The sequence below is a fragment of the Rhinolophus ferrumequinum genome, chromosome 20, assembly GCF_004115265.2.
Source record: "Rhinolophus ferrumequinum isolate MPI-CBG mRhiFer1 chromosome 20, mRhiFer1_v1.p, whole genome shotgun sequence".
In the NCBI taxonomy this organism is placed as follows: domain Eukaryota; kingdom Metazoa; phylum Chordata; class Mammalia; order Chiroptera; family Rhinolophidae; genus Rhinolophus; species Rhinolophus ferrumequinum.
Genome location: NC_046303.1, coordinates 49,040,438 through 49,056,996, shown reverse-complemented (window position 1 = coordinate 49,056,996; position 16,559 = coordinate 49,040,438). Strand labels below are relative to the sequence as shown.

At 48.5% G+C, this 16,559-nt stretch overlaps 1 protein-coding gene across 9 annotated transcripts in view; it reads left to right on the top strand.

Annotated features, from left to right (window-relative positions):
• Window positions 1-16,559, top strand: part of ATXN7L1 (ataxin 7 like 1) — a 216,592-nt gene that overhangs the window by 155,950 nt on the left and 44,083 nt on the right. For 4 of the 9 annotated variants that reach the window (XM_033088591.1, XM_033088590.1, XM_033088598.1 and 1 more), the window contains one exon: window positions 12,285-12,507. In XM_033088591.1, the coding sequence (XP_032944482.1) occupies window positions 12,285-12,507 (223 nt within the window). Of the gene's footprint in view, window positions 1-1,831; window positions 1,954-1,997; window positions 2,172-2,954; window positions 3,032-7,923; window positions 8,028-12,284; window positions 12,508-16,559 lie in introns of those variants that run through there. The other 5 variants (XM_033088599.1, XM_033088595.1, XM_033088596.1 and 2 more) reach the window with 4 other exon arrangements.

Sequence of the window (16,559 nt, the reverse complement as noted above, 5' to 3'; positions counted from 1 at the left end):
TATACCTTGGCACCTGAGGTGAGGGGAGAGAACAGGGTGGAAAAGGCCGGGAAGGTGCTCCAGAAGGACCCCAGGGCTCGGGGAGAGTTGGCCCACGGCAGCTGTTCACTTCTCTGCCTTCCAGGTCATCCTGGAGCTCTCAGTAAACAGGTTCTAGGAAAGCTGTACACATTTATCTCTGGAAAAGGCTCAGGCTCCCAGGCCACCTGTGTTTCTTCTAAGTATTGCAACATCCAGCAGGCCTGCTCTTGACTCTGAGTGGGGAAGTCCGGAGGACGAGGCTCACAGCCGTACCTTCAGGAGCAGGTTATCTCTGGCCAGAGCTGCAGTTGACCTAGAAAGAGAGGCTGGATGCTCCCTCCAGCGGACTTGGTCAGATGGGTGGTCACGTCACATCCCCTCATTCCCACTGGCTCCATTCCAAAGAAATGAAATTGTAGAAACCAGTTCTGCTTTGCCAACTAGCACGGCCCCCTCAGAAAATCCCTCAGAAACTGATTTATTCTCCATCCTGGGAAGAAACTCTACAAGAGGGGAAAAGGAAGCCAAGAACCCAGAGCCCGAAGTCTTGTTCTAAATAATTCTTCTGTGGGAGACTCACCCTTTCTGGCTTTGGTTACCTTGTCCAGCGGCTGACGAGATGGTCCCAACCTGAGACAGCCTCATAAAGACCAGGTGGCACTGTCTAGCTTAGGTGGCATGCTTTGAGATGATACCATATCCTCACAGTCTGAAATGCTCTATAAGAGCCATACTTCTGGGTCGTGGAAGCTTTTGTTTCTTAACGGTGTGCTTTTATTTTCCCTTATTAAAAAGGCATAAACTCTTTAGCCAGGGCCAACTAAAGATTTATCAGGTAATAGCCAGATTTTACAAAAAAATGTTGGATGTAACACATCCAATCTCTCCTGTAGATTGGATGGAACAGTCTCTCCTGTAACACAGGAGAGATTCTAGTAGAAGATAAAGTTGCCCAGAACACACTCCACCACTGGGTTTTTTCCTAAATTGATGTTAAATTCACTTAACAATTAATCATTAATCATTTTAAAGCATACAACTCGGGGCACTGAGTCCATTCACAATGTTGTGCAACCATCACCTCTGCCTAGTTCCAGAACATGTTTCTCACCCCCACAAGAGACCCTCTACCCATTAAGCACTGACGCCCCACTTCCTTCTTCCTCCAGCCCCCGGCAATCACTAATCTGCTTTCTGTCTCGATGGATTTACCTGTTCTGGATAGTTCATATCAATGGAATGATATGTGAACACATGACCTTTTGTGAACCATGGTTTGTTGGTTTATTTTTCACACTCCCCCCACCCCTTGCCAAGAGCAGGGCATAAACTTTTGAAATATCTAGAATGAATGAAAACTCCCTGCTTGAATTAACAGTTAAAATATCCCACAAAAGTATTTTTCAATCTTTATAATGACATCTCTGCTCTCAACACAGCAGAGTCCTGGATATTGTAGTGGACTCTGCCCATCGGGATGGACAGGCCCTGAGGGAAGGGGGGGTGGAAAGCCCTGAGGCTCCTGCAGGCTGCCGGCGCCAGGCCACGGGGGCAGCAGCTCCAGGAGCTGGGGCGCAGCAGCCTGCACGTGGGCCAGCACGCTGTGGGGCTGCAGGAAGGCCCGGCCCTTCCCCGACAGGGACTCCCATCAGCCTCAGAGGAGCCCGCTGCCTCTGACCACACCTCGTGCGTACGGTTCAGGAAAACCCAAGTTCATCTGCCAAATTCAGGACAACCCTGACTGTTCCGGGCTTTTCTTTCTGCCTTTCCCTAATCGCATCTGGGCGTGCTCTCTTAAAGGGGAAGTGGTGCGTTCTGACTGGCCAGGGCCCTCTGCCAGGAGCCAGGAAACGTCTCCCACGAGTCGCATTGCCCAGCGTGTCACGGGCTCAGCCTCCTTATCCTAACGGCAAGGCTGCCTCCCCGGGATGTGTAAGTGTGAGCACAGGGCATGTTGGCCACACAGGATGGCGTGGGGCTGGGCCCAGGTCACGGAAGAGAGAGCCTGGCAGGCGGAGCGTGCTGTCAGCTCACAATCCAGTTAGCAAGTCCAAGCTTTAGCAGAGGTGGTGCTCCTGGGCTGTGGGCTGGTGCCAGAGCAGAAGCAGGGCTGAGGCTAGGAGTAGGGAGAGGAGCTGCCTCAGAAAGAGGTCAGTAGTAGGAGGTTGGGTTGGGGACCAGTCTGTTTTGGACAGCCTTTCTGGAGGCGCAAGCCTCAGGGCCTGGGTAGGAGTGGAGTGGAAAATTTTATAGCACACCTCTCATAGCACCAGGAAGCCAGCTGTAGTGAACCTCACCAACTCGTCACCCCCACTTCTCTGCATTTACGTGCAGCTCCAACTACATTTTACGCATTTATTTCTTCGGCAATTATTTTTTTTTGTCATGTGTATATGTAAGTGGTGTTAAGAAACGCTGCAGGCCTCTTTTCCTCAAACTGTAAAAATTGCTTGAAACTAGCGGCCTGTGTTTTTCCTTCTGTCCTGTTCGTGGATAGTCCTGGGTCCAGTGTGTGCGCACGGTGGGCCCTGAGGAAATGGCAGTGGCCAGCCCACGAGGATGATTGGCAGTGTACCTGGCCTGCTTTCTAGCTCAGGTGTAGTTTCCTGTGTGCTCGCAGAGAAAGACCGGGCAAAGCTGCCACATGCTCATACACGCAGTCAGTTACTAACAATGCCACAGTGAGTGACTGACGCTGTGTTTTAGGTGCCTTTCTGCCCTCGGCTTTTGTTTGTACGGTGTTGATGATTGATCTTAAATCATTTAAAGAGCTTTGTTTTCACCAAAATAGTTCTGACCTTTTGCTCCTAAAGAAGGGGGCAGGAGGGAACAGAGGGAGGCTAGAGAGGATGAGGGGTGAAGTGTGTGTCTCTCTACGCATATATTGACAGGGCACAACCACACCCTATTTCAAGGCAACTTCCTGTTTGCCACTGCCAACTGCCACTCCAAGGAGAACAGAAATGGTTCCGTTATTAGTGGCTGCTGCAGGACCACGCCGGCCTGTGGGGTGAGTGGTTCTGAGGGACACTGTGAGCGTAGCCATGCGTTGAGACTTTGCACCTTCCATTGTAGGAGGTACGGCCGGGCCCTGCACTCTTGAAATTGGAGGTCGGTTACAGATAGAAATCAAGCAGCGGTGGCCTCTCCTTGATCAGCCGTTGTTCCTTAAACAACGTGCTCCCATAGGATTCTTGTAAGTGGAATAGTTTTAATTCAAGGACAGGGAGAAGGCAGAGAAGTGCCCACTTAGGAAAGCTACTACTTGTATTTTGTTTTAATCTACATTTTCATGTATTAGGGGATCTTATATGAAGTGCCTACTGTGAGTTGGCACTATGGTAACCACCTTCCATGGGTTACCGATTCTCACAACAGTTATTTCTTCAACAGTGAACGTAGTGAGTGCCTACTAGGGCGAGACCCTGGGCTAAAAGCGAGGGATAAAAGACTGAACCGGACTCCCCTCCTCTAGGTATGTCCAGTGACAGTGCACCTGGCCCAGTAAACCAGTGATCACAACATGTGGTGTGTGTTAAGATGGGGCCCTCGGCGTGCTGTAGGCTCACCTTCCCATTCGTAACCCTATGACGTGGGCATTGTTGTTCCCATTTTTATAGGTAAGGAACCTCGGGCTCAGGGGGTAAGTTATTTGCCCAAGTCACAGAGCTAATGAGTGGCAGAGCTGGGATTGGAGCCCAGATCTTTCTGATTCCAAAGACAGCAGTGTTTGGTCCATATTTCCAATGACTACCAAAGCTGGGACAGAGCATGAGAATCACCTCTGGACCTCTTGAAAAATATAGGTTTGGGGACCCTGGCCCTCCTGTCCCAGGAATGAGGAGCCTTCTGCTGCACCGGGGGGGCCTCTGAGTGTAAGTGTGGCCTGGGCATTTTCTCGGCCTCGTGTATCAGGGTCCTCCTTCCCTTCCTTGAGGTGTGGGCAGGGCATGCCTGTGACAGGGGCAGGGCTTTTTCATAGGCTTAACCCAAGGCACCCAGGTAAAGGCTCCCACACTGCCTCAAGACAGCATTGGGAAGAGTCAGTCCCGCTGTTGAGGTATTTTAGACATTGGGGATCCCCATTCATGTATCTTCTCCCCAAAGATCCCTCAGCCTATGCCTCCCGCTTTGTGCAGCTTCAGCTGCCTGCCAGACCTGTCCCTTTGGTGCCCCTGGGGCAGGGATGATGTCAGCTATGCCATTTTAAGGTAGAATCCAACAGCTTCTTCTAAAACTGGAAGCCACACTTTTCGCCTAAGCTGTGGTGGCTCCTATGTTTAAACTCGTGTGACTTGTGCCGTGGGTATGTTGTGCGGTTGTGATGGAAGGTCACACTGAGGGGGAAGTTTGCACCGTGCTGGTGGAACTGCTTGTCCACCCCTCCACTGCCATGTTGGCTCTGGACCAGCTGGGGCAGTAGTGAGAGGGTCAGGGCTCTGGCTGCAGGCAGAATCCCGCAGAGCGAGCGGCAGGGCTGGTGGCTAACCTCAGGTCCACCAGGCAGCAGCCCTCCTCCCCAGAGGGAGGCAGTTCTCTAGCTCCGGTGGCCAGCCAGGAAGTGGGGAGTATCTTCCCACCCCGAGGGAACCCTCTGCAAAGACAGTGCCTATCTCATCACCATGAATCCCAGAGCCTGGCACATGATTCGTGCCAAGGAAATGCTTTAAAACAAAAATGAGTGAATGAATGAGGTTTGACTTCCACCGTGTCCTTCTCTCCTTCCTACCTGTGTATTTACATGTGTTTCCTCCCCTTTGCCCTCTCTGGTTAGGGATGTGTGTTGTCGTTATTGTTTGAGTTTGTCTTTTTTCTTATACGGACTTAAACAACTTTAGCAAAAACAAAGTCAGTTAAGCAACCTATCCTATATGCTTCCCTTTTTTGCATCTATCTATATTACATACTTACATATATCATATATATGTTCACGTTTTATGCTTTTGTAAAGTAACGATGTGCTCACATATTTTCCATTTTCTCGTGGATTTGGGTTTTCGTGTATTTGGAGCTCACATGCAGTGCCTGCTGTGAGTTGGCACCGTGATAACACCTTCCACTGTGAGCCGTGCTCACAGCACTCCTTTCTTCAACAGTGGACGCACTCAACAATGAGAGCCTATTAGGGGAGACCCTGCACTCACGCCAGGGACGGCAGAGTGAACAAGACACCTGCCCTTGACGTTTCCTTCGATTTGAGATAACCCTCATAGTTTTCCTTTTCAGGTGTCTCATTATGGATCATTCAGGTTGATTGGGGTACTTTTAATTTTATTTATTGCTACTATTTTAAATAGTGCTGTTGAGAATATCTTTAAATTTGGGGGGGAGGGGAGGGGAGGGAGATATTTCCTTGAGGTCTATTTTCCAGCCTAACATTACCAGATGACCACATCAAGGTCTGTGAGTGTGTTTTAGGAACTGTTATTATCACCAGGTTGCTCTCCAAAGAAATGTCATCCCTTGAAAGTACCCCCAGCAGTGTGGACATGAGCGTTTCCCCAGAGGTCTGTGTTTGCTGTGGTTTTCTTTCTTTTGGCTATGTTAGGTGTCTAGTGAGGGCATCCTTGGGGGCTGTTGGCAATATTTCAGGGCCCTGGAAAGTCCTTGGGACTCAGCAAATCCTACGGAGCAGTGGTTGATGCCAGAAATTTGCACCTTAGTGTAAACAACCAATAGAAGAGCAGGTAGGAAGGAGAATGCTACCAAGTGGGAGAGATAAGGAGGATCCCACATTATCTAACTTCAGAGTTGTGGGAAATGCTTTGTCAAGAATCGTCACAGAAGTTGTGTTGCTCAAGTGTAAAGAGAAGAGCACATCCAGCAGGGAGGCATGGTAGAAAGGGCACTGGCTCTGGGCGAGGCAGACCTGGGCTCTCCTCCCAACTGCCAAGGTCTGCGTGACCTTGGCCTTGTTTCATAATCTTGCTGAGCTTTAATTTCCCATCTCTAACAAGGAGGCTGACAATATCCACTCTTGTGGGGTTGTTGGGTAGAAGACATCAGCTGGTAAGTGTAACAGTAGCTTGCACAGTGCCTGACACATGAAATGCTGCTTCTCTTCCTGACTGAATGAATGGGCACAGAGTGACAGATAGGTGACTGAGAACTGAGCATGTGAGCCACCGGCCCACACTGGCATTTGTCAGTGCCTCCGACATGCGTGTTGCCTGGCAGTGGATGGAGGTGAGGGATAGTGTAAGCCAATTGGTGACAGGCACCCATGCTGTAAGGAACGCTTCCCCAGCCCCTGGGAGCCTGATAGCCTTTAAAGAGGTACTCCAGCCTGAGGAGGGAGTGGGCACTCCAGAGAAGCCCACAGACACTCCTGGCACACGGACTGCTTGGCACGCTCCTCCTGCCACTCATAGCCTGCTTTAGTCACTTGACTTTCCTGTGTCTTCATTTCCTTGCCCGCTGAGGAAGGCTGATTCAGTATCCCTCTTCTGACCCCCAGGTCACTATATTTAGTGTCTAACTGCAATTGTGGCAAATGAAAACATAAGCTCAGATTCCAGCCCCTGCTCGTCCACTTAATAGCCTTGTGACCGGGCAATTTTCTCAAATGCAGTTGGTCTCAGTTTCCACAGCTGTAAACTGGGGAAATACCTGCCTCCCCAAGTGGTTCCTGCGTGGTTCCCCGTGCTGAGGTCTATGCACTGCCCCTCACCCTCCAGCTCCAGTCAACTTTTAGAAGAAGGTTCCTGGAATTCCAGGTTGTCCTTTATGGAAAGCATCCTGACCGCAGCTACTTAAAGCAGATAGAATCCATTGATAAAATAGAACCTGGCTAATGATTTGCCAGGCACCTGCCCTCAGAGGTGGGGGCAGGAGACTCAGCACTGTCAAATGAGAAAGCCAGGTGCCAGCCTAAGCCCGACTGAGCTTACACAACCGTGGCGGGCCACAAGTGATTGTGGTGTTCAAATTGGCCCCTTAAAAACCATATTGGAAAATTCTCAACAATTTCTTTCTAAAACTGGTACAGGGAGCCACAATGGGCATTGGCGGGCGCCTCAGCCATTCACGAGGTGTCTGCTGAGGTTTTAAATGCAGGACATTCATGCTGTGAGTATGAAAATATCTCAGTGAATAAGCACAGTGGGGGGAGGGGCTCTGAATTTTTACTGAAATGGAATTGCCTGAGAACCTGGTGGATTTTACCTGTGGAGAGTAAGGAGAGAGAACTGTGGAGACACGAGGTCTCCCCACACCGAACAGATTTTTAGAATGCTGAGAGTCGGGGTCTCTAAGTACCCCACTCAGCTGGTCTCCAGGATTGTGCCCTGGGGTCATACATGGATGGTTAAGCCATATATGGTGAAGCAGGGTTTTAGGACAACCAGATGCTGAGGCCATGGTCTGGACTTCCTGTAGTTGAAAAGCAAAAAAGTGAAAGGATTTGGTTTCTCATTTCTTTGGTCCTGGGGTCCCCAACTCTTTGAAAGTGAGGTCTTAGGCTGTGGCATGGCACTGCTGATTGGTACCTAAAAGCTGTGGAAACACCTAAAAGGAGTTTCTTTCCTCTCCCTAGGAGAGTCAGGTGCCCTGCTGAGATGCCCAGTCAGGGGGTAGAGAGGTTTCCAGCGGGCTCTTCCAGATAGATGTCCCCATCTGCTTGGCATCTGGGATTTCAAGGTGGTAGAGCTCAGAGTTAAGACCACAGTCTCTAAAGACATGCTCAGATCTGATGTTTCCTAGCTTTATGACATTTGGCAACTTAGTACCTCTGAGCCTCAGTTTCCTCATCTGTGGAATAGAGATAATACCAGTACGTCTCTGGGGGTGTTGCAAGGATTAAATGATGTAAGGTAAATCAAGTGTTTAGCAGAGTGCCTGGCACAGAGGAAAGTCTTCATAAATTATTATTACTACTGGCCAAAGGACAGAAGGGGTGAGGCCAGAGGTTACTGACCCAAGAGCACTCGCTGAGGTTAAGTTTCATCTCGTGGACACTTAATTCTGCATGGGTGTTCTGGCGGTGATTTTATGTTTCACTTCAGTAGGTAAGTGGTGCTCACATTTACCATTAGCACAATAGATTGGTTTGGTCTTTCTGTCACACGGTCTGGAAAGAAATGTGCTGCAGGAGCTATAAACTACCGCAACGTTTCACTATATCTCAAAGAAATGATCCTAAATCACTTTTTAAATAAATTGTTAAAAAAAAAAAAAACAGACAGTAAGTAGACAGTAAGAGAGTTGCTAAACAATTTACAGAATGTCAATGATTATTACCTAACCACATAAAATGACACATGAATGAAAATGAGAAACGTGTAAATGGAGTAATGTCAGTTGAAAAAGAATAGTCCAAAATATCAATTGATCACAGTTTTGTTAATGATCTATGTTACATTAACAAAGAAGGAGAAAATTTGGAGGGATGGGTTCTTTTTCTCTCAAATCGCTTCATTCTATAAAATATTGTAACGGTAAGTAAAAAACACAGTGCTCTGTAAGCTCTTTCCGGGTAGGGCAAGTGGAATTTAAATAATTATAGGAATCTACCTAAGGCAAAATAGAAATAATGAGTAAGCCCAAAGTAGGCGAGGGCTTCTATCAGGATGATTGTAATATAAACCTGGAAAACTTTACTTGGAGACACTCCACTGCACAGCAACACCTGTTTATAAGAAACTAAGACCCTGTCTCCTATCCCCAGCCCACCCGCCTCTCTTCCAAAAGACAAAACCCTGTAAGTTACCTACAGGCAGATCTTCACAGAATAGGGAAACACAGATTGAATAGGAACTGGGTCTTTCTGGAAAATCTCCTCACTCTGCCCTACCGGGGACATCACTTCCACCCATTTTCAAAAGCTTGGCCTAGTGAAGTACAGACTCTGGCCCCCACATTAGATTCTCACGTAGCCTTTCTTGCCTGCACCAGTGGCTGGCAAGCTAATTCTCTGGCTCAGGGGACAGACGTGCGGATCTCTTTGTGGGATACCTTGCAATAGGGGTAGATTTAATTCAGTCTAAACAACATAGAACAGTTTCACTAGTAGGAAATAACTTCTTTAATTTGTTTAGTACAATACAAAATCACACACCAGAAATTTAAGGATAAAGGATTCTCTACAAGTTTTGATGAACAGTCTCTCATATGCGACTTACTCTTTCAATTGGTGATTTAAGAAGAATTGATGGAACTAAAATGTAAAGCCAAGGAAAAAATCTTATCCATTGATTTAATTTTTTTTTTTTCTGTGAGTTTAGTAGCGGAAAGTGTTGGCAGGGTCACTAACCCGACTTCTCTGGGAAGGTGATTTTAGAATCACTGGTCTGGCCCTTTCCTTTTGTCCTTAATGGCACCCTTCCTTGTGACTTATCTTTGTTTACTTGTATAATTTTTAACTCTGAGTTTTGCACAATAAAATTTCTCTTCGTTATCAAGACTTATCTCCTCACCCGAACTGAGGCATATTTCCGCACGTCCGTTTCCCCCCAACCCCTCTGCCAGCTTGAGCAAGTGACAGCAAATGAGTGAAGGAAGACTGCAGAAAAATCCAAAACAGTAGTGGTAAAAATCAAAGTCTTATTTTAGTTTTGGAAACCTCTGCCAAAAAAGAAATTGCTAAGGAGAACATTTCTGAAGGGCAGAAAGAACTATGGATTTGAAACGAGAAGAGTTGGTTCTAGTCTCAGCATTGCCTCCAACTAGTTTTGCCTGCAAGCTGGTAACTAATAACCTCTCTAACTGATACCTCATCGGTCAGCAAGGAGATGGGATGAGCTGACTTTTAAGACCCAGTTCTACGTAACCTTCAGTGATTCTAATTCCCGCACTTCCTGATTTCCTGGTTCCAAATCCCGGTCACAGTACACCCCATTTCCTGCCTTCCTGAGAAGCAGCTGGGCCCCTGCACACGGCACAGAGACCCCCGTTCCTTGCATAGCCACTGGCCCTGACCTTGGCAAGCCACCTCATCTCTCTGGGTCTTCTCTGGCCAGTCAGGCGCGAGGAGGGTGGAGGTGCATGGCTGCTTCCTGCCTGTCTCACAGGGGTTGTAAAGGCCAGTACAGTCTTACGAAGGATGAATTCCTCCAAGGAGGATCCTGCCTGAGTGAAACATTTCAATACTTCGGCTGTAATTATTGCTATAACATTCCGGAATCATGAGGGATGAGAAGAGAAGGAGCAGGTGTACATATGCCTTGTCTTTATGATAAAGGAGTAGAAAGAGGCCTTAGAAACCGTCTAGGGACCCACTTCATTTACAGATAAAGACATGGAAACTGGGAAAGTTGAAGTGGTGAACTCCCAGCCATACGCCTAGTAATGTCGTTTGGTTGGAGCTGGAGCCTTGATCTCTCAACTCCCAGCCTAAGGTTCTTTCTACTACATCGAAACAGAGGCCCTGGAACTTGGTTTCCAAAACGTTCAGCGGGATGGCTCTAGGAACTGAGCACGTATGCAAGGTCTGCTCTGACTCACTGAAGAAAAATTACCCTGTCATGTTATTCAGTGTAGGGAAATGATGACCACTGCTCGGGCCAAAATACCCAACGATCAAGTGATCCTCAAAAATCCATGCTTTCCTCCCAATTCCCACTTCATCAGAGGCCCTGAGTCAGTCTGCTTTGAGACAACCTGGAAGGCGTTGGTACAGTGGAGCACAGAGAAAACCCCAAATCCCATCCCCGACAGACCAGGTGAGATGCCTGGAGTAACAGCCAGGGATGTCTCACGGATGAGAAAAGCCTGCGATTCCGCTTGGAGGGGGAGGGAAAGTGTGGCCTGCCGTCTCTGCCTCCCATCTCGTTCATTATCCCATTCATCCCAGATTTCCAGATTTCTGATCTCTAGTTCTTCCCATCTGTTGTCATTTCATTTATTTATTGAGCACATATTAATGAAGCACTAACAATAGGTGAGGGCCTGTCACAGACACGAGAGAGCCAGTGAGGACCCAGGATTTCGGAGCCTTTGTGTTTTGGGGGGCCCAGGATTCCTTCCTGTAACAGTGTACTAAGTTTGGGGGCATGTATAAAGGTGCATTTTTCTTGGGGGGAGTCCTCAACTGTTATCAGATCTGTTACCCTGTAACAGTGAAGATCCACCACAGTGGGAGGACCCTAGCACTTGACTTCCTGCACCTGCTGTCCTGGGCAGTGTGCTCATTCCACCCATGGCGTTGAGACCACGAGGCTCACTGAGTGGGACATGGGGGCCATGGCTGCCCAGCGCTCTTGTATGGTCTGTAGGACCCCAGGAAGCTGTGCCTGCCCACCCAAGGCCAGGCCCCCCATCTGTGGATTCTGCCTCATACATTGGTGTCCTCCTGCACGTCCTAGCTTAGCCGCTAGGACAGGGTTACCTGGATCTCTGTGAGCCCTGGAGACGCCATAGCTGGTATGGATGCAGCCTTCGTAGGAATCCTAAGAGAGGGGGATCTTCTGGGCTTTAGTGGCTCCCCATCTGGAAAGTTGCCCAATGAGCCCTCAGTGACTTCTGTCCTGGGCCCTGGATTCCCTCCTTGGCAAATAACACAGCATTGGAGCTGCAGTTGGAAATACCATGGACTCTAAATTCAGATACAAGACTCCACGCTGGGAAAGCTGAGTCCTAATCCCGAGTCCTTCGCTGGCGCATGCTGGCCTCAGTGAGAAGTCTCCCCTGCTCTAACACCAATTGTGCCTGCTTCTGAGAGGGCACCGGCGTGCTGAACACAGCCGGCCAGGACCGCCATGAGTGGGGCAGGAAGACTCTAGGGTTCACGGGAAGGAAGGAGCCCAAACATTTGTGACGTGGTCCACTCCTGGCTCTCAAGGCCACTTTTCATTCTGCCCTTGCTGGTCCTTCTGGTCTTAGTGGTCCTGCTGTGGGTCAGGTTTGAGGATTTCCTGTTTGTTTTCTTGAGAGTCCTGCGCTGCCCACCACCCTGAGGGACCTTTTGGCCTCAGAGTAGCCACCTGGGGGTCACTTTGGCTATGCAGTTATCCCACTGTGGTCAGGTGACACCTGGTGCCCTCTTTAGTCCTGTGGAAGTTGTTTTGCAGAAGAATGGCCTAAAAAATCCCTCCTATGAGAACCGTGGTGTTTACCATTTGATACAGAAATTCAGAATGTCATCATTGCTAATTGGTAGGAGAGGAACGATGTCAAGATAAAACGTAGCCTGAACTAAGGCTTCTGGGATGCAGCCATTGCAAGAAGAGCACTTTCTCTTTGCCTGTTGCATATGCCTATGCATGAATGTGTGACACACTCGCTTGCTACAGATGAGGTGCTGAGTTCTAACCTTTCTCCCTTTGTAGAGAGAAGACACGGTTCAATGTGCAGACCTTCTTCCTCTCCAGCATCTCCACCCTCCAATTCCAGGACATCACTAGTACAGGTGAAAACAAAAGCCTGTCTCAGCGGCCATAACTCTGCCAGCAGCACCTCAAAGCCATTCAAAACGCCCAAAGACAATCTACTTACCTCCAGCAGCAAACAGCACACAGTCTTTTCTGCGAAAGGATCAAGGGACAAACCATGGTGAGTGTCGGGTGCTGGCAGCCAGCCGCTGTCTGTCCTCCATGCTTGTCCCTATCACCACGGGAAACAGTGTTTACCCTCTGGCTTTGTTCCTGGGCATCGGGTTCAGGATTTGAGGGAGCAGAGGAGGGAAGGGTCAGAAAGCTAAACACTAGAGAGAACATAGGACCTTAAACTGCCACATGCCTGACAGGAGAATTTTGTCTGCTCCTGAGAGCTGAACCAAGTTGTGTCTTGGAAAAGAATAACAGGGAAATATTGCTCAGTTATACGGTCACCTCTCAATTTTCCGCCCCAGTGAAGAGAAGCATCGGTATAATCACAAGCATAGTCAGTCTGCCCAGCAGGGATTGAGGTGGGGGTGGATATAAGGAAGTGGGGGTAGATCGGTGGTCCTGCAGCCCTGGGAGGCAGCCCCTCCCCCCACAGAGTCTCCTGCTGTGAGCAGCTAGGTGTCTGCTCCGTGCAATCGCTGCCAGCAGAGGCAGGTAATTGGGAGCTGACCATGGGATGAGGAAGAGAGGAAATCCAAAGAGAATGTCACTCTTCTGATGGGGTGGGAGAGAGCTGACTGCAGGTGACTGAAAAAATCAGAGGCTTTTAATTCTTTTTTTTTAAATCTCAGTCTTTACCAAAACATCAGAAAAGGTTACCTGTGGCATGGACTGATAGGAAACCAAGACAGGAAGCAGAGATGAGTACAGGCACACCTCAGCCATATGGCAGGTTCGGTTCCAGACCACCGCACTAAAGCGAGTTGTAATCTTTTTGTTGGTGGAGGGTCTTGTCTCTCCTTTGTAAAAAACACATCTTGCAGCGCAGCAGAGTGAAATGCAAAGAAACGCGGAGGCACCTCACTTGGAGCAGTTCAGGACTGGCTGCTTACAGAGCCTCTAGCCTTACCCTTCAAGCCTCATGAAAGCAGACGAGGGATAAGTGTGGAGTCCATCTGATTTACATATTTAAAGAGAAAACGTGGTCTGTTAATTAGTGAGAGTTAATGACACTTTATTCTTACCTGGGAAAGCTGTGGAGTAAAATCGTCCATCAATTGGTTTGTCACTGCACGATGCAAATTATGATGACTTTGTAAAGAGCTAATTATGCCAGATCAAGTAAAGAGCCTTGTGATGGAGTGGAAAGGTTTAGCCACAGCTGTCAAGGAGGGGAGTAAAGCATCATGCAGGTGGGCCTCGTGGACAAGCTTTGTTCTCTTCTGATTGTGAGGCTCTCAGTTCCATCCTGTAGGAGGATGTAGCTGGTTAGGGAAAATCCAGCCTGAGAGTGACAGCAGTGGTGGCTCTGGGCCTCTGGGAGTGTGAGTCTCCCTCTTATCAGTGACCTCAAAAAGCCCCTGAAGGTTGTTTGTTGAGACAGCATCAGGTGTCCTGATGTAAGCTCAAGCCCTGGAATCACTGCCTGTGTGCAAATCTCGGCTAGGTGACTTTGGGCAAGTCGCTTGATCTTGGTGTGCCTCCGTTTTCCTCATCTGTAAAATGGGGCTAATAGTAGTTCTGCCCCATGGTTTGTTGTGAGGATCAAGTGAGCAACTTTTTAGAAAAGCGGCAAGTTCAATGTCTGGAGCAGAGTACACATTCGATAAATATTTGATGGTAATGTTATCATTATTATCACATGTGCCAAAGGACAGAGCTTCCGCAACCAGGGATAAAGGTCGAGAAGTCACATCTCTGAAAAAGTAGAGAAATGGCTCTGACTCAGACCAAAGTTGAAAATGGGAAAGGATACAAACATTTATTCGGAGTCTAGAAGTGAGCTATCAAATGAGGAAAGCTAGTCAAGGGGCTCAGGAGGAATAAGCTAGGAGACTCAGGAGTCACGGAAGATCATAAAATGAACGCAGTAAATGATAAATGTGGTCTCTGGAGAGTGAGATATGACACCAAGAATCCTCCCAGGAGGCAAGCCTTTGGGGAGACCTCTGGGGTTAGCTCTCTGTCCACATTCAATTCAACTGACTCAACACACACTTAGTAAGACCTGCTGTGGGCAAGACCCCTTTGGCTAGAGGCAGAAGATGATTTTGAAAGAACTGAAAAAATTAGCCAGGGCCCAGAGAAAAGCAACCAGAAGAATTACAAGGAGGGAAATAGCTCTTATGAGAAAAAGGCTCCCAAAACTAGAGTGTTTGCCTTGTGTGAAGAACAGAAAGCTAATAGACGATTTTCCTAACTCAAACTAGGTAGATATTCTGAAGACAGATGCAGAGGTGCCTTGTGAAAGAGGCGAAGCGTTGCTTACAGCAGTCTACTCCTTACTCTCACCTCCCATCAGCCCAGCTGTCGTCCCCCTACCCACCATCACCAGGGATGTGTGTTGGAAAGGCTGGGGAGACTTGGCTTGGAAACTTCCAAGGGTCAGCCTCAGTTCAGGAAGGCTTCCCCAAGGAGCAGTGTAGAACAGACACCGAGCTAGGGGCAAGAAAAGCCAGGTCTAGGGAGCACCTTCTAGGTGCTAGATGGGAGGCTGCCCAATCCCTGAATCACTTAATAAAGCCAATTAGATCTTCACAAAGAAAAAGGAAAGCCAGTTCAAGTCCTGGTTTGTCCACTAACTTTCTGTGTGACCTTGAACAAGTTACTTTACTTCTCTGAATCTCATTTTCAAGCCTGGAGACTTTGTGATTCTAAGTCACAATCCTCTCAAAAATTCTCAAAGATTCCTACTGAATTAAGAGTTAGCCCCTCCCCCCACCATAAGGGACTCTCTACAAAGTGCTCAAACCCCCTAATCCAACCCTGGTCATACACCATCCCGTTGCTCCAGCTCCCCTACCACATGTCCCCCTGAGCATCTACCATAATACTATGTGTCAACTTTCTAACAAGTACTGGGGATATATAGGGCCCACTGATGTCACCTATCACCTTTGTGCCAATTAGAAAAAGGCCTGGATGCAGCCCAGGACCAGGGTGCACACTTGGCCAATGGTCCTCATCCCCGACTCACTTCCTCCACCAGGCATCCTTGTGCAGTACAAAACCTGAACAACTGTACACTGCAGCCCCGGGGATGCAGTTAAATAAGACACACAGTATCTTAGGGAGCCTATAAAAAGAGACATAAGCGAACACAGAGTACAATGGGATAAAAGCGAAGATACTGGTAGCACCGAAGAGGACTCAGAAAAGGTCAGAAGCGGTCTTTTCAGAAGAGGTCACACTTGAGCTGAACTGGAAGGATAAGTAGTAGTGAGCTAGACGAGGAAAACCAAATTAGAACGGTTTATGTTAGGTTGTGTATTTTTCACCACAATTAAAAAGACTTTTTTAAAGAAAGTGGGAAGAGTATCCCAGGCAAACGGAACAGAATGTCAGACGTATTTGCACATGGGGGGAGGCAGGAGGTGAGCTAGGGGAGGTGGGCTGGGCAGATCGTAGTGTCCACTGTACATGCTGCGCTCAGGAGTTTGTACTGCGCCCTGAAAGCTGCATGGAGTTATTGAAGGAGCAGTGTTCAATTGTAGTGAGATCACCCTGACAGTAGCTTAAGGGTGGCTTGAGGGGCCACTCAGGAAGCAGCAAGAACGGTGAGGGCACGTTTCCGTAATCTAGGTGAGGCGTGGTGACAGCCTGGACCCAGGCCACGGTAGTGGGTGTGTGCAGAAGGGGCCAGATGGGAGAAATATGAAGGCAGAAAACCACAGGACTTTGGCGTGGTCGTATGCAGGGCTTGCAGTAAGTAGGTGGGAGAAGCTGAGGATGATGTCTAGGTTCTTGACTTGGGCAGCTGGGTGACTGGTCCTGCTTCTTCCTCAAGAGAAGGACAAAACGGTCCAGAGTTTAGGGCGAGGAGGAGAAGATGAGTCCGGTGGTGGGGGGAGTGTTGCTGGAGTTTGAACAGCTGAGAAACATCTACATGGCTGTGTCGGTGGACATTGGCTGTATGGACCCAGCGCTCAGGAGAGAGAATGGGTTGGGAATGGAGATTTGGAAGTTGTCGGTGTAGACACGGGCATGGAAGCCATGGGTACAGATGGGGCCTCCTGGGAAGGTACAAGGCGTGAGAGGAGCAGGGGTGAAGGGCAGGCC